The following is a 23,980-nucleotide window of genomic DNA, read 5'->3' on the forward strand; positions in this document are numbered from 1 at the left end:
CAAATATGATTAATATATATAAAATGAATACAGTATTTCAGAAAAAATGGGGATTAATTATAAAGATAGCTGTTTGAAATGAGTAGATTAAAAAGTGATAAATGCAAGACACAACAATAAACTTAATGGAGATTTTAGAAATTGAATTATTTTTAAAGATTTTAGAAGGCAAATAGTGGCCTTAATCATAATGCACACTGGCCACTTTGTGATGTTGAAGCATCTGGTGGGCTTCTCATGAAGGCTGCTAACGAACGACAGACTCATGGACTTCTCGGGGTGAGAGTCTAGAGAAAGTCTGGGATGAGAAGGCCCAGAGCAAATTCCAGAGCAAATTCCAGAGTGTTTAGGTAAAAATGGGTGGTTACAAAAGGTAAGCAGGGGAGGTTACATATTAGCATATATTCAACATGTGAACACGTGACTGCAAGCACATCCACAAGCCTATGATTTTGGAAGAAAGCTCGTGATTCTTGGGAGGAGTTTTGCCATGAGGTGGCTCTTTGTTCTCCGCCATGAGGTGGCTGCTCTTTGTTCTCTGCTTTTGCCTACAGCTGCATAGCAACCTACACGGGTTACAAGGACATCACTCCCACACGTGTCTAAGGCGGTCTACAGTTATACTATTCATGCTACACGTAGCAAACAGAAATATATCTTGAAACATCCTGGCTCTACATGTTAACAAATCTCATATAGTTGTATGTATAAGAAACTTCTAAGAAGCTTTGTAAAAGGAATCTTATCAGAAAAGGAATGTCCTGTGGCTATCACAAAAGTGTTGATACATTTCACACCATCATAGCGCAAACATCTTTGCAGCCTTGACGTGACTGACATAAAACAAGTTTCTGCTTATTTCTTTTGTACGTGATAAAATTAGCCAAAGTTACTTATGCTGATCTTTGCACATAAGCAATTTCTCAAAGGAGTTCATATGGCTTAATATTGCAACATTGTGAGATGTATATACTGAAAAGAATCCATATGAGTCAGAGAAGACATCAAGGTTACTTCACTCTGTCGTTTCCCAGCAGTAGAGTCCAAATCAAGGCAAATCTGATCAAATTAATGTTCAAAGAATTAGGCAAATTGATAATAAAAAGTCTCTATCTTTTCTAGCTTTCCTTCTCTATCATCTTATGGAGGAATTACTATATGGTACAGAAAATTGTTGTTGGCAAACACAATGGAGACACCGGAATAAAAAAAGGATGGAAGACTCCTGTTTTTATGTTCAAGCCACTTTCTCACAAAGGGTTCCTCCATTTGCACTCAACCCTCTACTTATCTTCTTCATTCACGTAGCTCCCCTGTAAACTGAAGTGTCCAGGTGTTCTGCCAGAGGGAAAAGGGCGTTTTCAATCAATCATGTCAATGGCTCTGGTATACCCTCCTTTCATTACAATGGCCAAGTTACAGCTTTTCCCTATATTTCCCCTGCTATAATGTTTGTTCCCAGGCCAAATTCTATTTCCCAATCTCCTGTTTTTCTAACACATTATGCAGACTAGGCAACAATTAACTGTTATTTCTGCTGTTAGGAGTTCCATTTCCCCCCAATATTTATTCATGGGGATAAACAGTTTTAGAACATAATAAAAAAATTCCTCAAATTATCTAACTTTAGTGAATTCTTCCTCACCCTCTTCATTAATTAATGCTTATTAATTGGTAATATTAAAGTAATATCAAATTCATTGCTAAATAGAATGTGTCCTTTGTTGTTGTTGTTGTTAGTTGCAAAGTCGTGTCCAACCCATCGTGACCCAACGGACAATGTTCCTCCAGGCCTTCCTGTTCTCTACCATCCTCAAATCCATTTAAGCTCATGCCTACTGCTTCAGTGACTCCATCCAGCCACCTCATTCTCTGTCGTCCCTTTCTTCTTTTGCCCTCAATCTCTTCCATCATTAGGCTCTTCTCCAGTGAGTCCTTTCTTCTCATTAGGTGGCCAAAGTATTTCAGTTTCATCTTCAGGATCTGGCCTTCTAAAGAGCAGTCAGGGATGATCTCCTCTAGGACTGACGTGTTTATTCGCTTTGCAGTTCAAGGGGCTCACAGGAGTCTTCTCCAGCCCCAGAGTTCAAAGGCCTCAATTCTTTCAGAGTTCATATAAAAAAAGCCATTTACTGTACATAGATGTTCAATACTGAGATAATGTCATTGACAGCTTACAAGTAACGAAGACATAAAATTGCAATTAGTGAGGCCAGAGTGAAAAAGGCTTAAACAGGGCTGAAAGAGTCAAGTCATATCAAGACAGAATCAAGAACAGATTCAAATAAATGTAAAAGAAGAATAATCAGTCTATATATAGTATCATTTTCAAAGGGGCAGGAAATAGTAATTTAGATAAGGATAAGACCAAAAACTAAATATACCGAGATTCCAGACAATAAATTGACATTAACATCACACAGAAATAAAGATATCTCCTTTCGTAATTTTGATTTTTGTTTTGCAAGGCATTAAAACATGATTGACAAACTCACTGCGTCACATTACCGTCGTGACATTTTGTAATGTTTTTCCCATTTGCGGAACGGGTGGGCGTGGCCTGTGCATGACGCATCCGGCCTCTGGGCCACCAGTTTGACATCCCTGCATTAGAATAATAAAGATTTTGGTTTGAAGTCTTCATTTTTACTGCTTTATATTATGTTGCTAAATGCTGTTAATATTTTTGGCATTTAAAATTGTTTTTAACATTATTTTCTCTGTTCTTACTGAATCCAGGATACACAGCAATTTAAAAATACTAACTAACATACTGTATTCAACTATGACCAAAACCTGGCATCCAATATATGAGAAAATCAGAGTTTGAATGTCCTCCAAATTATCTGTCTAATAAGGAGGCAAGCCACTATATTTTGCAATTTTTCAAGGCTGAATTCTTATAAAATGTATTTCCATAACAGCTATTCAAGAATGCTTAGTAATGGCTTATAGTTGCCATTATTATCAGTACTACTGAAAGGATGTCAGATGATACAATCAGGTGTTCTCGACACAAGATACTACTGGTTCAGTCCCTCACCTGAGTTTTAAACAGACCCTGCTGGTTGTAAATTATTATTTGTGGAAATTCAACAACAGGCATTTTTTTACCAAATGTTATCCAAAATCATTCTCTTCATCTTCTGTTGATTTTGTCTTTTTTACTAAATTAGAAAGCATCTTATATTTTTAAAATAATAAAATTAACCAGATGTTTTAATATACTATTATATTTGTAGATAAACCCTTAAAATATTGTGAATGAGCTATTAGACTTTATTGTCATAAACCTGAGAAATAGCTCTAATTTCTCAACATTCCTACATAAAATACTAAACATTTTTTCACAAATATCAGAACAGCTTTCTGTTTTATTCATATGTACATAAAACATGCACATATTCTATCTGTCATTTTAGAAATAATCAGAAAAGTTAATTGCAACATATACAATTTAATGATATAGTTGTCACATAACCCAAAAGGACTGCATTTCCACAGCCAGAGTAGCCTTTTAATCCCATGAGAAGGAAAACAATGAAAAAGATCTCACCTAAAAGTTCATCTAGAAAGCAAATGTGACACATGAATCTGATTTTCTTTCTCATTATTTATAGTTGCTGAGGAACATTCCAGGAAAGAAATGAACCAGTGTTTAACATTACATCAACTCAAGTGCCTTTCCCAGCTTATAAAATCATTTTTGTTGATGGAAGAAAATATCGAAGAGTTATCTTCAGGATTACTGTTAGTATGTAAATCTGAGAACAAAAGTATTCAAGGTAAAGTATGGTTATATTTTCCATATACTGTTTTCTTCAAATAATTGATTTGTAGAATTTCAATAGATACAACAAGAAAACAACAATAACATTCTCATCAACCTTGCAATATCAAATTATTTTTGATACAGTCCTTTGAAGTATTTTGTTCTTGATGGTTAATTTTCCTTTCTAATTGATAAAATTATTCTGCCCAAAAACATATGAGATAGACAATCATAAAAATTGTATAAATAAATAAAATGTCATGTGATTCATTGTGAAAAAATTATCTGATATGGACTTTCAAAGGAAAAACGTACCAGCAATGAACATGATGACTTAACTCATATAGACTTCACAGAAGAAAATGTTGGAAAAGCTCTTCATAACATAAAACCATCGCTATCTATTGGACCCGATGGACTATGTGCCTACTTCTTAAAAAAACTTTCCACTAATATAGCAGAACCCCTAAGCATATTCTTTGATAAAGCTTTCACTACCAGTTCCCTTCCCAAACTGTGGTCACTGGCCACAGTCATCCCTATCTTCAAAAAAGGAGACCCCAGCTTAGTCGAAAATTACAGACCAATCTTTCTATGCTGTGTCACCTGCAAAGTCATGGAATCAATCATCAACCAATCCATTACCTCACACTTAGAAGCAAACAACCTACTCTCCAATAAACAATTTGGTTTCAGGAAAAAATTATCATGCAACTTACAACTTCTCCACTGTAAAAACATATGGACTACAAATCTTGATCAAGGCAAAACAATAGATGCAATCTACATAGACTTCTGCAAAGCTTTTGACTCAGTAGTACACGATAAACTTCTCCTAAAACTAAAATCCTATGGCATTTCAGGACCCCTTCACAAATGGATATCTGCTTTTCTGTCTAACAGACAACAAGTGGTCAAAATTGGCAATGCTCTATCAAATCCTGTTCCTGTCAAGAGTGGCGTTCCTCAAGGCAGCGTCCTTGGACCAACATTCTTCATACTATACATTAATGATCTTTGTGACCATATCTCAAGTAATTATGTTCTCTTTGCTGACGATGTCAAACTATTTAACACCACTGATAATACATCTATCATTCAAAAAGACCTTGATCATCTAACCGCTTGGTCTAAAACTTGGCAACTCCAAATCTCAACCAGCAAATGCTCAGTCTTACATATAGGAAAAAAGAACCCAAACACTAAGTACTTGCTTGATGGACATTACCTTACAGATGACCCCCATCCCGTTAAAGACCTTGGAGTTTTCATGTCAAATGATCTAAGTGCCAAAGCCCACTGCAAATACATAGCAAAAAAGGCTCTAAGAGTTGTAAACCTAATCTTGCGTAGCTTCTTTTCCAAAAATACTACACTACTAACCAGAGCATATAAAACATTTGCTAGACCAATTCTAGAATACAGCTCACCTGTTTGGAACCCTCACCACATCTCTGACATCAATACAATTGAACGTGTCCAGAAATATTTTACAAGAAGAGTTCTCCATTCCTCTGTAAACAACAAAATACCTTATCCCACTAGACTTGAAATCCTGGGCTTGGAAAACTTGGAACTCCGTCGCCTTCGACAAGACCTAAGTTTAACTCATAGAATCATCTATTGTAATGTCCTTCCTGTCAAAGACTACTTCAGCTTTAATTGCAATAATACAAGAGCAACCAATAGATTTAAACTTAATGTTAACCGCTTTAATCTAGTTGCAGAAAATATGATTTCTGTAACAGAATCATCAGTGCTTGGAATACTTTACCTTACTCTGTGGTCTCTTCTCATAATCCTAAAAGCTTTAAACAAAAACTTTCTACTATTGACCTCACCCCATTCCTAAGAGGACCATAAGGGGTGTGCATAAGTGCACAAACGTGCCTACCGTTCCTGTCCTATTGTTTTTCTTTTCTTCTTCATATATATATGAGTTTGGCTTTGCTCTGATTGGACCCACACTCACTCTGATTGACCCACACTCACGAGGTCCACACAGGATGTCACCACCGCACATCCACCCAGAAAGCAGACCCAAACCCACACTGATCATGAAGCACGACCAAGGACCAGAAACCAGACCGCAGCTGCAACATTAGCCATTTCAAACCCCTCCAATCCATACATGCAGCAGACTGACACCCACTATGAAGATGTAGCACAACCACAAAGCCAAACAACAGCTATGTAGCTCACCAGCTCAAATCCCTCTGCAACACAGACTAAACTGAGCACAACCAAGCCCCCACCCAAACAGGACACACCCCCAGCCAATCAGAGCACAAAAAAACCCCCAGCCAATCAGAGCACAGCCAAATTCCCACCCAATCAGTTCAAACCCCACTAGCAGTTAAAGGAAGAAACAGCTGCGATCACACACTGCTCCCAGAAGCACGGTTGAAGCCTGAAGATGACGAATGAGACTTCAAACGTCGCCAAGACACTTCCAATTTTACACGGGAGAAAACCCGAACAACCAAAGACCTATATATATATATATATATATATATATATATATATATATATATATATATATATATATATATATATATGTATGTATGTAGGTCTTTGGTTATACCTTTATATACTATATAACCTTTCTGTATGATAGTTACATATATTGTTGTGACAAATAAATAAATAAATAAAAATAAATAAAAAAATAGCAAACTGAAGATGGCTGTGCAAAAAGCAGAGCCAACAACTGCAGCGAAGAGACAGTGAGTAGACTGGCTGTTCAGAACTTTGCTGGATAAAGACAGCCATGTGACCACTCATAAGTGCTCCAAACAATTGCTGCTTGCAAGATTGCAAGACAGTTGTCCCTGGTGGGTTTTCAGCACCAGGAGACAATCTCTTGACATGAGAATTGAAAAGATGATGCTTTATGGATTTGTCTGTAGATAAGAAGTGGGATATGGCATGAAGCAATCATTGGTTGTGTAAATAAGAGAGGGTGAAGAGTTGCAAAAATTATTTACACTTGTGATGAAAGTTGGACTTTACATATTTTTTCTCTTTCTTATTATATATTTTTCTTTTTATGTTCTACTTTGGTCTTTAGACCTTGTACTCTTTCTTTCTATTCTTCCTTTCACTTTTTATTAGATTTTACTATTGTAATTAAAATCCTTAATAGATAAATAAATGAAAAATTACCTGATATACAACATTGATTACTCAGAGAAACATGAGTTGAAAACAGGTTTTAAAAATAATCAGTCTATAGGAAAATGAAATAAAATTTTGATAGAGGACAAATGGGAATGTAAATTGGTGGTACAATAGTGGCTATTTTGATTATACCATGACATTTCTATGTATGTTTATTAAAAGATAGTAACACAATGGGTTGTTTTAAATGAGTTAATTAAATACTGATTAAAATAGAAATAGATGATAAGGAGATCTATATGGAAATTATGCTACTGGGCTGATTTTTTGCTGATTTGAGTTAAAGTTACATTTTCCTCTTCTTAAATTAGTTATGATAAAAAATTAATAAAAGAAACTTCAAACTGTTCTCTTTTCTTCTTTCTCTCTCTCTCTGCCCCCCACCCTTTTGCAAACCATTTTCCCATTTCCTCTGCCATCCCTTTTCTCTGACCAGTCCTAGGCTAATTCATAACCCAAAATGACCTATTTCTGCAGCTAGAATAAGCTTTTAAGCCTATTAGAAGGAAAACAGTGGAAAAGATCTCACCTAAAAGTTTATCTAGGAAGCAACCTCAATGAGGAAGCTTTCTTTACTAGATGAGAAATGCAAGTATGCCATTTTATAGAATAGAATAGAATAGAATAGAATAGAATAGAATAGAATACAATTTTTATTGGCCAAGTGTGATTGGACACACAAGGAATTTGTCTTGGTGCATATGCTCTCAGTGTACATAAAAGAAAAGATACGTTCATCAAGGTACAACATTTACAACACAATTGATGATCAATATATCAATATAAATCATAAGGATTTGCTTCTTTCAATATTCTATCAACACTGGAATCCTTAGCTAGGCTGTCTTGTCATGACTTTGCTTTACAATAAAAGAATACTTTTTCTTTCTGTTTAAACACTTATCTCATTGCTCAAACCATGTTCATGAATCAGATTCTTTAGAATTCCCATCTCTCAGTGCCTAAGTATATAAGAATCACTGTCTTTCTACTGTTCCAGGTCCCTCTTTTTTGGAAAGCAGGTACCCGATGATCATTGAATGAAGTCTGGCAATTTCTCTTCCGTGTTGTGCTCCTTTCTTTGACCAAAACTTCCATGACATTAGTATCAAAATAAAATGGATTGCCAAATAAAATTTTACATCACTATTGGTGATGGGATAATGCCATTTGCCAGAACTGAAAGGTAGCAGGCTATTTTTATAGACATAAGTCAACAGACAGATAGTATGATACACATAGCTCTGTCTTCCTATTGGTATTAAGGATCATTGGGCTAAGGAAGAATGTTCAGGGAACCTTTTCATATCTGTCATCTTTATGGAATTGCTTCACTGTACGTCATTTTGCTTTGTACTTCCAGTTAATTTATCAAAAAATAAAAAGAAACTGGTGTTGTTTAGCTGTTCTCTGTTTGGATTATTGTGTTAATATTTTTGGTTTGGTGTGCAAAATGTTTGTAAAATTTCATTTAAAAACCTAAAATGTTCTTTTAAAAGTTCCTTATCTTTTATTTTAGTTTTGCTAAAGTAATGTCTGGTTTTTAGCTATACCAGAAGTTTCCTTGGCCATCATTTTTCTCGAGATCAAGTGATGACAAAGAGCAATGGCTGCATAAATTGGATGTAAGAAGAACACTTAGGGTTTATTTTAAAAAAAAATCAAAGATGTCAGATCTTCTGGCAGATTGTTTGTAGTCTTAGAGGTCTTAAGAGGGGTCAGATAACTTTCAAGATTTCCTTAGCTGGATGATTATGGAACTGTATTAGGGAGGTGTACATAGTTAAGGCTAAAGTGGCTCCCAGGGTTTGTAAAGCTCATTACACTAGAACTGTAGCTGCTGTTTGGGCGGAGAGGTCGAAGGCTTCCATGTTGGAAATCTACAAGGTGACCACCTGGGCTTCTCTTCATATGTTTCCATAGTGTTATAACTTCGATGTAACCTCTTCTGCAGATTCTCTTTTGGTAAGAAGTTACTTATGAACCAGAAAGAAAGAGAGAGAACTTTGAAGAAAAGAGAGACACTTAGCGTACGCTGTTTGGAGCTACCATTAGGACAAGTTCTTTGACAGCTTGCACAGTGGAAAGCTGTGAAAATCAATTTAGATAGATGAAAATAAACGTTACAGCTCAAGCCACTAATGCTTTCTGACGGTAATCCCAACAACAAATGATACCGTTATAAGACATACGGTATGCAAAAAATATGAAAATATATATGAAATTGTATTTTTAGCTTAATAAAAATTAAATTTATTTGGTAACTTTCTATAATTTAAAACGCCTATTTCAGTTCTGTTTATTTATTTTATACCGCCCTTCTCCCGAAGGACTCAGGGCGGTGTACAGGCAAATAAAACAGACAAGACAGTATTATATAAAATGCAAGATTAAAAAACTTATTATAATTTGCCTAAAAATTTAAAAAATATAGAAACTAAAACCCCATTTAAAATTAATAATAAAAACTATAAAATCCATAAAATTTAAGCCAGCCCCGCGAATAAAAGATGTGTCTTCAGTTCGCGAAAGGTCCGAAGGTCAGGTATTTGGCGTAAACCGGGAAGTTCGTTCCAGAGTGTGGAGCCCCACAGAAGGACCTTCCTGGGGCCGCCAGCCGACATTGCTTGGCGGACGGCACCCTGAGAAGTCCCTCTCTGTGAGGCGTGCGGGTCGGTGGGAGGCATATGGTAACAGCAGGCGGTCCCGTAAGTACCCAGGCCCTAAGCCATGGGCGCTTTAAAGGTCATAACCAAAACCTTAAAGTGCACCCGGAAAGCCACAGGTAGCCAGTGCAGTCTGCGCAGGAGAGGTGTTACATGGGAGGTACGCGACACTCCCTCTATCACCCGCGCAGCTGCATTCTGGACTAACTGAAGCCTTCGAGTGCACTTCAAGGGGAGCCCCATGTAGAGAGCATTACAATAATCCAAGCGAGAGGTAACGAGTGCGTGAGTGACTGTGCACAAGGCATCCCGATCAAGGAAGGGGCGCAACTGCCGAACCAGGCGGACCTGGTGGAAGGCCCCCCTGGAGACGGCCGTCAAATGATCTTCAAACGACAGCCGCTCATCCAGGAGGACACCTAAGTTGCGCACCCTATCCTTTGGGGCCAATAACTCGCCTCCAACAGTCAGCTGCAGCTGCAGCTGACTGAATCGAGATGCCGGCATCCACAGCCACTCCGTCTTGGAGGGATTGAGCTTGAGCCTGTTTCTCCCCATCCAGACCCGTCTGACGGCTTCCAACCACCGGGACAGCACTTCAACAACTTCATTGGGGTGACCTGGGGTGGAGAAGTACAGCTGAGTGTCATCAGCGTACTGATGGTACTTCACCCCAAAGCCACTGATGATCTCACCCAACGGCTTCATGTAGATGTTGAACAGTAGAGGCGAGGGAATCGACCCTGCGGCACCCACAAGTGAGGGCCCTCGCGGTCGACCTCTGCCCCCTGTCAACACCGTCTGCGACCGGTCGGAGAGATAGGAGGAGAACCACCGATAAACGGTGCCTCCCACTCCCAATCCCCAACCGGCGCAGCAGATACCATGGTCGATGGTATCAAAAGCCGCTGAGAGGTCTAATAGGACCAGGGCAGAGGAATAACCCTGTCCCTGGCCCTCCAGAGATCATCCACCAATGCGACCAAAGCTGTCTCCGTGCTGTAACCGGGTCGGAAGCCGGACTGGAACGGGTCTAGATAGACGGATTCTTCCAGGTATTGGGGTAGCTGACGCGCCACAGCACTCTCTACAACCTTCGCAACAAAGCGAAGGTTGGAGACTAACGATAATTCCCAAAATAGCCGGTCCCAAAGATGGCTTCTTAAGGAGGTGTCTCACCACCGCCTCTTTCAAGGCGGCAGGGAAAACCCCTTCCAACAAAGAAGCATTTATAATCCTCTGGAGCCAGCCTCGTGTCACCTCCTGAGTGGCCAGCACCAGCCAGGAAGGACACGGATCCAGTAAACATGTGGTGGCGTGGAGCCTCCCCAACAACCTGTCCACGTCCTCGGGAGCCACAGGGTCAAACTCATCCCAAACCGACTCAACAAGACGTGCCTCCTCTCCCTCGCTTGGATCATCCCAATTTCGGTCCAGACCATCCCGGAGCTGAGCGATTTTGTCGTATAGATAACCACTAAACTCCTCGGCACGCCCCTGTAAAGGGTCATCCCGCACCTCCTGATGAAGGAGGGAGCGGGTCACCCGAAACAGGGCGGCCGGGCGGTTATCTGCCGACGCAATGAGGGTGGAGGCGTAGGAACGCCTCGCCTCCCTCATTGCCACTAGGTAGGTCCTAGAATAGGACCTAACTAGTGTCCGATCAGCTTCAGAACGACTGGACCTCCAAGTACTCTCTAGGCGTCTTCTCCGGCGTTTCATCTCCCTCCGCCCCTCGGAGAACCAAGGGGCCGGACGAGATCTGCGCCGGGTCAGAGGCCGCAAAGGCACGACACGGTCCAAGGCCCCAGCCGCGGCCTGTTCCCAGGCCGCAACTAGTTCCTCAGTCGTGCCGTGGGCCAGATCCTCAGGGAATGGCCCAAGCTCCGTCAGGAACCTCTCAGGGTCCATCAGGCGCCTGGGACGGAACCAACGTGTAGGTTCCGTCTCCCTGCGATGGTGGGTGGCGGTTCGGAAGTCTAGGCGAAGGAGAAAATGATCGGACCATGACATTGGTTCTGTTACTAAATCGTCTAGTATCAGATCATTTAACCACTGACCAGAGATATAAATCAGATCCAGCGTGCCTCCCCCCATGTGCGTAGGGCCATCATTTACTCGAATCAGGTCCAAGGCCGTCATGGAAGCCTGGAACTCCCGAGCTGTAGTCGATAATAAGCCAACTGATGGCAAGTTGAAATCCCCCATGACTATAAGTCTGGGGGTCTCAACTGCCACAGTGGCAAATAACTCCAGCAGCTCGGGCAGGGCTGTGGTCACGCAGCAAGGAGCCAGGTACGTGATCAGCAAGCCCAACTGATTCCTATGGCCCCACCTCACATAGAGGGATTCACAGCCGGCAATCTGAGGAACAGTGGCCTCCCTCGGCTCTAGATCTTCCTTAATGACAACCGCCACCCTCCACCCCTACCCTGGGCCTCGGCTGATGGAATGCTCGGAAACCTGGGGGCACAGTTCAACGAGGAACCCCCTCTGGCCCCAACCAGGTCTCCGTAATGCCCATAAGGTCCGCGGACTCCCCCTGAATAAGATCGCAAATCAAGGGGGCTTTATTTACCACGGACCGGGCATTACATAACATCAACCGAAGATCCAGGCTCTGAGGATCACGGCCGCCCGAGGAACGGGTAGGGACTAAGGGGCCGGAGCACGTGATCGCTTTCAGACATCGAGCACGTGCTCCCCACACTCGATACGGCCCCCCCCTATATGATGACTTAACTCATATAGACTTCACAGAAGAAAATGTTGGAAAAGCTCTTCATAACATAAAACCATCGCTATCTATTGGACCCGATGGACTATGTGCCTACTTCTTAAAAAAACTTTCCACTAATATAGCAGAACCCCTAAGCATATTCTTTGATAAAGCTTTCACTACCAGTTCCCTTCCCAAACTGTGGTCACTGGCCACAGTCATCCCTATCTTCAAAAAAGGAGACCCCAGCTTAGTCGAAAATTACAGACCAATCTTTCTATGCTGTGTCACCTGCAAAGTCATGGAATCAATCATCAACCAATCCATTACCTCACACTTAGAAGCAAACAACCTACTCTCCAATAAACAATTTGGTTTCAGGAAAAAATTATCATGCAACTTACAACTTCTCCACTGTAAAAACATATGGACTACAAATCTTGATCAAGGCAAAACAATAGATGCAATCTACATAGACTTCTGCAAAGCTTTTGACTCAGTAGTACACGATAAACTTCTCCTAAAACTAAAATCCTATGGCATTTCAGGACCGCTTCACAAATGGATATCTGCTTTTCTGTCTAACAGACAACAAGTGGTCAAAATTGGCAATGCTCTATCAAATCCTGTTCCTGTCAAGAGTGGCGTTCCTCAAGGCAGCGTCCTTGGACCAACACTCTTCATACTATACATTAATGATCTTTGTGACCATATCTCAAGTAATTATGTTCTCTTTGCTGACGATGTCAAACTATTTAACACCACTGATAATACATCTATCATTCAAAAAGACCTTGATCATCTAACCGCTTGGTCTAAAACTTGGCAACTCCAAATCTCACCCAGCAAATGCTCAGTCTTACATATAGGAAAAAAGAACCCAAACACTAAGTACTTGCTTGATGGACATTACCTTACAGATGACCCCCATCCCGTTAAAGACCTTGGAGTTTTCATGTCAAATGATCTAAGTGCCAAAGCCCACTGCAAATACATAGCAAAAAAGGCTCTAAGAGTTGTAAACCTAATCTTGCGCAGCTTGTTTTCCAAAAATACTACACTACTAACCAGAGCATATAAAACATTTGCTAGACCAATTCTAGAATACAGCTCACCTGTTTGGAATCCTCACCACATCTCTGACATCAATACAATTGAACGTGTCCAGAAATATTTTACAAGAAGAGTTCTCCATTCCTCTGTAAACAACAAAATACCTTATCCCACTAGACTTGAAATCCTGGGCTTGGAAAACTTGGAACTCCGTCGCCTTCGACAAGACCTAAGTTTAACTCATAAAATCATCTATTGTAATGTCCTTCCTGTCAAAGACTACTTCAGCTTTAATTGCAATAATACAAGAGCAACCAATAGATTTAAACTTAATGTCAACCGCTTTAATCTAGTTGCAGAAAATATGACTTCTGTAACAGAATCATCAGTGCTTGGAATACTTTACCTTACTCTGTGGTCTCTTCTCATAATCCTAAAAGCTTTAAACAAAAATTTTCTACTATTGACCTCACCCCATTCCTAAGAGGACCATAAGGGGTGTGCATAAGTGCACAAACGTGCCTACCGTTCCTGTCCTATTGTTTTTCTTTTCTTCTTCATATATATAAATATATATATGTTTTCTGAGGTTTTCACGGGTGTTTGTATGTAGGTCTTTGGTTGTTTGGGTTTTCTCCCGTGTAAAATTGGAAGTATCTTGGCGACGTTTCATTCGTCATCTTCAGGCTTCAGCTTCGTGCTTCTGGGAGCAGTGTGTGATCGCAGCTGTTTCTTCCTTTTAACTGCTAGTGGGGGTTTGAACTGATTGGGTGGGAGTTTGGCTGTGCTCTGATTGGACCCACACTCACTCTGATTGACCCACACTCACGAGGTCCACACAGGATGTCACCACCGCACATCCACCCAGAAAGCAGACCCAAACCCACACTGATCATGAAGCACGACCAAGGACCAGAAACCAGACCGCAGCTGCAACATTAGCCATTTCAAACCCCTCCAATCCATACATGCAGCAGACTGACACCCACTATGAAGATGTAGCACAACCACAAAGCCAAACAACAGCTATGCAGCTCACCAGCTCAAATCCCTCTGCAACACAGACTAAACTGAGCACAACCAAGCCCCTACCCAAACAGGACACACCCCCAGCCAATCAGAGCACAAAAAAACCCACAGCCAATCAGAGCACAGCCAAACTCCCACCCAATCAGTTCAAACCCCCACTAGCAGTTAAAAGGAAGAAACAGCTGCGATCACACACTGCTCCCAGAAGCACGAAGCTGAAGCCTGAAGATGACGAATGAGACTTCGTCGAAACGTCGCCAAGACACTTCCAATTTTACACGGGAGAAAACCCGAACAACCAAAGACCTATATATATATATATATATATATATATATATATATATATATATATATATATATATATATATATATATATATATATATATATATATATATATATATATATATATATATATATATATATATATATATATATATATATATATATATATATGTATGTAGGTCTTTGGTTATACCTTTATATACTATATATATTGTTGTGACAAATAAATAAATAAATAAAAATAAATTAAAAAATAGCAAACTGAAGATGGCTGTGCAAAAAGCAGAGCCAACAACTGCAGCGAAGAGACAGTGAGTAGACTGGCTGTTCAGAACTTTGCTGGATAAAGACAGCCATGTGACCACTCATAAGTGCTCCAAACAATTGCTGCTTGCAAGATTGCAAGACAGTTGTCCCTGGTGGGTTTTCAGCACCAGGAGACAATCTCTTGACATGAGAATTGAAAAGATGATGCTTTATGGATTTGTCTGTAGATAAGAAGTGGGATATGGCATGAAGCAATCATTGGTTGTGTAAATAAGAGAGGGTGAAGAGTTGCAAAAATTATTTACACTTGTGATGAAAGTTGGACTTTACATATTTTTTCTCTTTCTTATTATATATTTTTCTTTTTATGTTCTACTTTGGTCTTTAGACCTTGTACTCTTTCTTTCTATTCTTCCTTTCACTTTTTATTAGATTTTACTATTGTAATTAAAATCCTTAATAGATAAATAAATGAAAAATTACCTGATATACAACATTGATTACTCAGAGAAACATGAGTTGAAAACAGGTTTTAAAAATAATCAGTCTATAGGAAAATGAAATAAAATTTTGATAGAGGACAAATGGGAATGTAAATTGGTGGTACAATAGTGGCTATTTTGATTATACCATGACATTTCTATGTATGTTTATTAAAAGATAGTAACACAATGGGTTGTTTTAAATGAGTTAATTAAATACTGATTAAAATAGAAATAGATGATAAGGAGATCTATATGGAAATTATGCTACTGGGCTGATTTTTTGCTGATTTGAGTTAAAGTTACATTTTCCTCTTCTTAAATTAGTTATGATAAAAAATTAATAAAAGAAACTTCAAACTGTTCTCTTTTCTTCTTTCTCTCTCTCTGCCCCCCACCCTTTTGCAAACCATTTTCCCATTTCCTCTGCCATCCCTTTTCTCTGACCAGTCCTAGGCTAATTCATAACCCAAAATGACCTATTTCTGCAGCTAGAATAAGCTTTTAAGCCTATTAGAAGGAAAACAGTGGAAAAGATCTCACCTAAAAGTTTATCTAGGAAGCAACCTCAATGAGGAAGCTTTCTTTACTAGATGAGAAATGCAAGTATGCCATTTTATAGAATAGAATAGAATAGAATAGAATAGAATAGAATAGAATTTTTATTGGCCAAGTGTGATTGGACACACAAGGAATTTGTCTTGGTGCATATGCTCTCAGTGTACATAAAAGAAAAGATACGTTCATCAAGGTACAACATTTACAACACAATTGATGATCAATATATCAATATAAATCATAAGGATTTGCTTCTTTCAATATTCTATCAACACTGGAATCCTTAGCTAGGCTGTCTTGTCATGACTTTGCTTTACAATAAAAGAATACTTTTTCTTTCTGTTTAAACACTTATCTCATTGCTCAAACCATGTTCATGAATCAGATTCTTTAGAATTCCCATCTCTCAGTGCCTAAGTATATAAGAATCACTGTCTTTCTACTGTTCCAGGTCCCTCTTTTTTGGAAAGCAGGTACCCGATGATCATTGAATGAAGTCTGGCAATTTCTCTTCCGTGTTGTGCTCCTTTCTTTGACCAAAACTTCCATGACATTAGTATCAAAATAAATTGGATTGCCAAATAAATTTTACATCACTATTGGTGATGGGATAATGCCATTTGCCAGAACTGAAAGGTAGCAGGCTATTTTTATAGACATAAGTCAACAGACAGATAGTATGATACACATAGCTCTGTCTTCCTATTGGTATTAAGGATCATTGGGTTAAGGAAGAATGTTCAGGGAACCTTTTCATATCTGTCATCTTTATGGAATTGCTTCACTGTACGTCATTTTGCTTTGTACTTCCAGTTAATTTATCAAAAAATAAAAAGAAACTGGTGTTGTTTAGCTGTTCTCTGTTTGGATTATTGTGTTAATATTTTTGGTTTGGTGTGCAAAATGTTTGTAAAATTTCATTTAAAAACCTAAAATGTTCTTTTAAAAGTTCCTTATCTTTTATTTTAGTTTTGCTAAAGTAATGTCTGGTTTTTAGCTATACCAGAAGTTTCCTTGGCCATCATTTTTCTCGAGATCAAGTGATGACAAAGAGCAATGGCTGCATAAATTGGATGTAAGAAGAACACTTAGGGTTTATTTTAAAAAAAAATCAAAGATGTCAGATCTTCTGGCAGATTGTTTGTAGTCTTAGAGGTCTTAAGAGGGGTCAGATAACTTTCAAGATTTCCTTAGCTGGATGATTATGGAACTGTATTAGGGAGGTGTACATAGTTAAGGCTAAAGTGGCTCCCAGGGTTTGTAAAGCTCATTACACTAGAACTGTAGCTGCTGTTTGGGCGGAGAGGTCGAAGGCTTCCATGTTGGAAATCTACAAGGTGACCACCTGGGCTTCTCTTCATATGTTTCCATAGTGTTATAACTTCGATGTAACCTCTTCTGCAGATTCTCTTTTGGTAAGAAGTTACTTATGAACCAGAAAGAAAGAGAGAGAACTTTGAAGAAAAGAGAGACACTTAGCGTACGCTGTTTGGAGCTACCATTAGGACAAGTTCTTTGACAGCTTGCACAGTGGAAAGCTGTGAAAATCAATTTAGATAGATGAAAATAAACGTTACAGCTCAAGCCACTAATGCTTTCTGACGGTAATCCCAACAACAAATGATACCGTTATAAGACATACGGTATGCAAAAAATATGAAAATATATATGAAATTGTATTTTTAGCTTAATAAAAATTAAATTTATTTGGTAACTTTCTATAATTTAAAACGTCTATTTCAGTTCTGTTTATTTATTTTTTTTTTATTGAAAAAGTTTTAACAAACAAAAACATTTCCCCCCCCCCCACAAAACCCCCTTTCCCCCTCCCTTCACACACACACACACCCCCCCGGCTTCCTGGGTCAATCACAAGGTATTGTTATACATAAACCAAACATAGAATAAAATTTTCCCTTCTAATCCAATTAACCTCATCCAAGTCTTTTCATTTCCTAATCCCCCCATTATATAAAATAATACATCCTAATTATTCAAAGGCAATCTGATACCTCTTAATCTGATATCTGTTTTGTAAATAATCAATCCATTTTTTCCATTCAATTAAATATCTTTCCTGCGTATTGTCTTTCAAAAAGGCTGAGATTTTAGCCATCTCAGCCAAGTTAGTAACTTTCAATATCCATTCTTCTATTGTAGGTAACTCTTTTTTCTTCCAATATAGTCCAATCAACAGCATTGCTGCTGTTATTAAGTTCAAAATCAATTTAATCTCAGTCACTGTACAATCCGTTATAATTCCCAAAAGGAAAAATTGCGGCAGGAACTTTATCTTCTTTTTCAGGACATTTTGAATAATCCACCAAATTCTTATCCAAAAGGCCTTGATTTTCTTGCAAGTCCACCAAATATGAAAATATGTAGTGTCATCACAGTCACATCTCCAACATTTCGCTTGGATATCAGGATACATACATGATAATTTTTTGGGATCTAAGTGCCATCTATAAAACATCTTATAAAAATTTTCCCTTAAATTCTGTGCTTGTGTAAACTTAACATTTCTAACCCAGATTTTCTCCCATGTTTCCAACATTATTGGTTCCTGAATATTTTGTGCCCATTTTATCATACAGTCCTTTACCAAATCCTTTTCCGAATCTATTTCAAGCAACACATTATACAATCTCTTTATATGCTCCTGGGTCTGATTTCCAATTTGCTTTACTAAATTTTCCTCCCTTTGCATTATACCAATTTTTTGATCTTCTTTCCATCTAGCACTTATTTGCCCATATTGAAACCAAGTATAATTCCTCCCTTCTTCATTTAATACCTGTAATGATTTTAATTGCAAGCTACCTCCTTCAGCATACAAAAGTTCTTTATAAGTAATCATTTCCTGTTTCTGTTCTATATTTATATTCTCTATTGTATGTCTGGGGCTCGCCCATATAGGAATCTTATAGTCTAGTTTATAGGAATATTTTTTCCAGACCCGCAAAAGAGCACTTCTCAACACATGACTCTTAAAAGCCCTATCCACTTTTTTTTCATAAAATAAATACGCATGCCATCCATATAATAAGTCATAACCTTCTATATTCAAAATTCTTTCCTCGGTTAAATTAAACCAGTCACTTATTACTGAAAGGGCTACTGCTTCATAATATAGTTTAAAATTAGGCATTTTTAGGCCTCCTCTTTCACATAAGTCCTGAATTATTTTCATTTTAACCCTCGCCTTTTTACCTTGCCATATAAATTTATTAATCCCAATCTGCCAATCCTCCAAATTTTTATCTTTCTTAATTATTGGTATCATCTGGAACAGAAACAAAAATCTAGGTAACACATTCATTTTGATAGCCGCTATCCTCCCCAATAGCGATAGCTGCAGTTTTTTCCAGACACTCATGTCATTCTGAACTTTTTGCCATAGCAAGTCATAATTATTTTTATAAAGTTTCTTGTTCAATGAGCTAATATAAACCCCTAAGTATTTAACCTTTTTTACCACCTCAAATCCTGTTATTTCCTCTAGTTTTGTTTCTGTTGTTTAGACATATTTTTGATTATCACTTTTGTTTTATTCTGATTTATTTTAAATCCTGATACCTTTCCATATTTATCAATCGTTTCCAACAAAGATCTACTTGAATTTATAGGATTTGTTAAAGTAACCATTAAGTCGTCTGCAAAAGCTCTAACTTTGTACTCGTATTGTCTAATTTTAATTCCCTCTATTTTCGTTAACTCTCGTATTTTATCCAATAATGGTTCCAGAGTCAAAACAAACAATAGTGGTGATAAAAGACATCCCTGTCTCGTTCCTTTCGCAATCTTAATAACTTTTGTCAGACTACCATTTATTATAATCTGAGCTGTTTGCTCTCCATAAATCGCTTTAATTATTCTAACAAAGCAATCTCCAAATTGCATTTTCTCTATTAATTTAAATAAAAAATCCCAATGCAATCGATCAAAGGCTTTCTCCACATCCAAAAAAATAAGTGCTGCTGAAGTATTCTTCTTTTCCAAATATTCCAATATATTAATAATCTGTCTAAAATTATTCCTCATCTGCCTCCATTTTATAAAACCAGATTGATCAGTATGAATTCTTTGTTGTAAAACTAACATTAATCTATTTGCTATTATTTTAACAAAAATCTTATAATCATTATTTAAAAGTGAGATCGGCCTATAATTCCCGAGTTTAGAGCAATCTTGCTCCTCTTTTGGTATCAGTGAAATAAAAGATGTTTTCCACGATGGGGGTATTCCCCCTCCTAGTTGTATCTGATTAAAAAATTATTTAAGTGGGCCTAGTATTTCATCCTGTAATTTTTTATAATAACTTGCTGTAAGTCCATCTGTACCGGGGGTTTTCCCCATTTTTAATTGTTTAATTGCCTCCACTATTTCTCCAGTAGCTATCGGCCGATTCAACTCCTCCCTTTGTTCTAATGTTACAGTATTAATCTTATAATCTTTCAAATAATCATAAATGTCCCTATTCGGTATATTTCAGTTCTGTTTAGTTTAGGAGAATACCATTCAGAAAATTATTTCAGACTGTTTATTTGACTTCTGTATATTTATCTTATATTTCTAGAGTAGTTCAAAAACTACAGGCTATATTCGTGTAAAATATCAAATATGAAATTAATAAAAATATGAACAACTTTCACAACAGAAAGGTTAAAGTGGTTGTGCTGTTGGCCTAAAAACCAGGAGACTATGAGTTCTAGTCTGTCTTGGGTATGAAAAAACTGGAGGTGACTGGGCCAACTTTTCTCTCTCTGCCCAACACACCTCATAGGGTTGTTGTTGTTGGAAAAGTAGGAAAAAGGATTATTGGCTTGTTTGCTATCTTGATATATTATATTATATTATATTTATTATATTATATTATATTATATTATATTATATTATATTATATTATATTATATTATATTATTATATTATATTATATTATATTATACTATACTATACTATACTATACTATACTATACTATACTATACTATACTATACTATACTATACTATACTATACTATATACATTGCATTGCATTGCATTGCATTACACTACACTACACTAATATACAATGTGTTTCCCGGAAAATACGACCTACCCCGAAAACAAGCCCAAGCTCGATTTTAACGCCTGTTCCTAAAATAAGCCCTAACCCCCAAAATAAGGCCTAGTTAAGCCCCGCCCACCTTTTAGTTGTACTAGGCTTACCTGAAGTCCCTCCAGGCAGGCCATCAACATCCTGACAACTGCCTGGCCTTGTGGTGGTGACTTCAGAAACCCCATCCAGAACCCCACATGGTTGTCGGCCTGCTTCTCCTTGCTCAGCTCAGGAGGCTGAGCTACGCACGTGGGGTCCTGGAAGGGATTGCTGGAGCTGCTGCAAGATGAGGCAGTTGTCAGGATGTTGATGCCCTGGCTGCAGGGTGCTCAGGTAAACTGGTGTGGGGGCAGCTCTACACCCCCCCACCTTGCTTCGTTCTCCAACCCCCCGACCACCTCGCTTTGTGGCCGCTGCACTGGTGCGTCACTCAGCCTCCTGCTCCGTATTGGAGGCGAGCTAGGAGAAAAAGTGGTGAAGAACGAAAAAAAATGAAATGAGGGGGTAGGTGGGAAGACAAAACAAGGCAGTGGGTGCAGAATTGCCCCATGTGTCCTATAGCGGCTTACCTGAGGGCCCTTCAGCCAGGCCACCCATGCCAAATCTTCACACCCCACCCAACCCCAGTGCAGCCACATCACTTCACTAAACTGCTTTCCAGCTCCATTCACTGCCACCGCATGCAGGATAACAAAAGTAGTCTGTGGGACTATGGTAGAAAAAATTGTTTAGACCTTCCAACTTCGCGAGATCAAAATTAATTTGAAAAATATGATTTTTTGTAAACATGAATATGCTTGATTAGATTAATCAATGAACTTGAGAAAACAATAAAGCAGGGATATCCAAACTTGGCCCCTTGAAGAGTGGTGGACTTCAACTCCCAGAATTCCCCAGCAAGCAACTTGCTCATGTTTATAGCTCATGCTGGCTGGGGAATTCTGGGAGTTGAAGTCCACCATTCTTCAAAGGGCCAAGTTTGGACACCCCTGCAATAAAGTTTCTCAAATGCTAAGCTAGTTGATTGAATTAACAAAGTAAAAATAATTCATCTTGAAAGCAATGTCACTCAAAATTTTATATTTGTTATTTGGGCAAAGATTTGAGAGATATTTCTAAGAAAGGAAGGGTGTGTCTTGATTTCCTACCTCTGCTTTCCTAGAACTAGCAGATAATGGAAGAAAATATGACTGGTAAATCAGTTTTGGTCACTACTGAGAAGAATGCTTCTTTTATTTGCTGATTCATTGTTCTCCTAAATGTACATTGCAATTAAATTATTGGAATATTTTGTACCTAGTACAATCTTTATAATTGGTGATAAGATCCTTTGAAAGTACTTGGAACATTTTTGTAGAGATCAAGAATACTGTAAAGCAGAACATCTCTATTGAAAATGAGGGATATTTGACCAAATAATGTTTTCCTCCCTTCTAGTAGGCTTCCTCATTCCTCTGATATTTCAGAGGTCTCTTGTTAAGATTTTCAAAAACATCTAACATACTTTTCATCTCCCTCTCACCTTTTTTCCCCATTTGTTTGAGAAAGGTGAACTTTAGACAGATCTGATAATGAGCTCCAAGAATAGCTTTTTCCAGTGGAGCTCTTTGAAACCACCCTGGGCAAACTTCTCAAGACGAGTTTTCAAGCTTTGCTTCAGGAAGCTAGAAAGATTTGTAACAGTCTTTCCTTTGTAGATAAGAAGAAATCTGTTACTGTACATAAATCACTTGTTAAAAATAATGCACTTAGATATATCAATTGCTTTAGCTGAAGCCAGTTTAACATTTAGATTCTGTCTGGATCCTAAAAAGAATACTGTAGCAAATCAAAAATATTATTTTTTTAGGAAACATGGTAATAGAGGAATAAAACATTTGCTAGAATTTTGCTATATAACCAAACCATAGGAAAGAATATAGGTTTACAAGCGAGTGATCACATTATAAATTCTTATGCTTCCTGGATGCTTATTGTCTTTCTTATTTCTAAAATATCATATTCATAATTTTTTTGTTGTGGAAGAAATTTTGAGTTGAATGCCAAATAATGATAAAAACAGTGATTGGAAGATTAAACATACAGTTATAATCCTTATCAGGGCAATAGAATCATTTCTTTTAAATTTCTATGAAAAAAAAACACTATTTCAATCCAGAATGGTTATCCCTTATGTTCTTTACCCCAGGTGGGAATCATTTTTAAGCTGGGGAGATCCAATTTCTTCAGAAAAAAATATTTTGCATAATTAATTAATGATGCTGGAAAGCTGAAATTCCTATTCATTTCCTCCTGACTTTCTTTTCTACATTTGTTTTCTCCTTCAGTCTTTATTCATTTCTGTTCCTGCTGAAAATCTTGAATTAGATTGGTAGGTAGGGTGGGGAAGAAGGAACAGTTTCCATTTGTGCAAATTGTATAGAGGATTTATATTGTGTGGATGGAGGGGAGAGAACTCCAGCATCAATATCTTCTCAAACACCAATAGAATCTCCTATTGAAGAGGCTTGGGGACACTCAAGATCTACTGTTTAAGAGCCTATTTAGTATGACTTCTTTTGCCTTTGAGTGTTCATAAGCATTCATATCATGCCACATGTATTTGCTGTGAATTGGTTGATAGATGATTGATTGATTGCAAAATCCTTAGATAAATAAGTTGTAGCAAGAAACCAGATAGATAGATAAATAATAGCCAGAAACAGCAACAGAAAAGGAGAATCATGTTCTAAATGTTGCTAGTTATTTTCTTTGGACATCGGGACATGCATTAGGAAAGGGAGTGCCAGCTTGAAATCCATATTCTGGAAATATGAAATCTGCCAACTAAATTGATAGAGTTAGTCTCAAACATCAAGGATTGCCAGAAAAA

General features: G+C 38.0%; 1 protein-coding gene across 5 annotated transcripts in view; it reads left to right on the plus strand.

Moving 5' to 3' along the window:
* Positions 1-23,980, plus strand: part of KIAA0825 (KIAA0825 ortholog) — a 182,353-nt gene that overhangs the window by 21,675 nt on the left and 136,698 nt on the right. For all 5 annotated transcript variants that reach the window (XM_058168192.1, XM_058168196.1, XM_058168195.1 and 2 more), the window contains exon 5: positions 3,621-3,785. In XM_058168192.1, the coding sequence (XP_058024175.1) occupies positions 3,621-3,785 (165 nt within the window). The remainder of the gene's footprint in view (positions 1-3,620; positions 3,786-23,980) is intronic.

Source organism: Ahaetulla prasina, chromosome 2 (assembly GCF_028640845.1).
Source record: "Ahaetulla prasina isolate Xishuangbanna chromosome 2, ASM2864084v1, whole genome shotgun sequence".
NCBI classification, from domain to species: domain Eukaryota; kingdom Metazoa; phylum Chordata; class Lepidosauria; order Squamata; family Colubridae; genus Ahaetulla; species Ahaetulla prasina.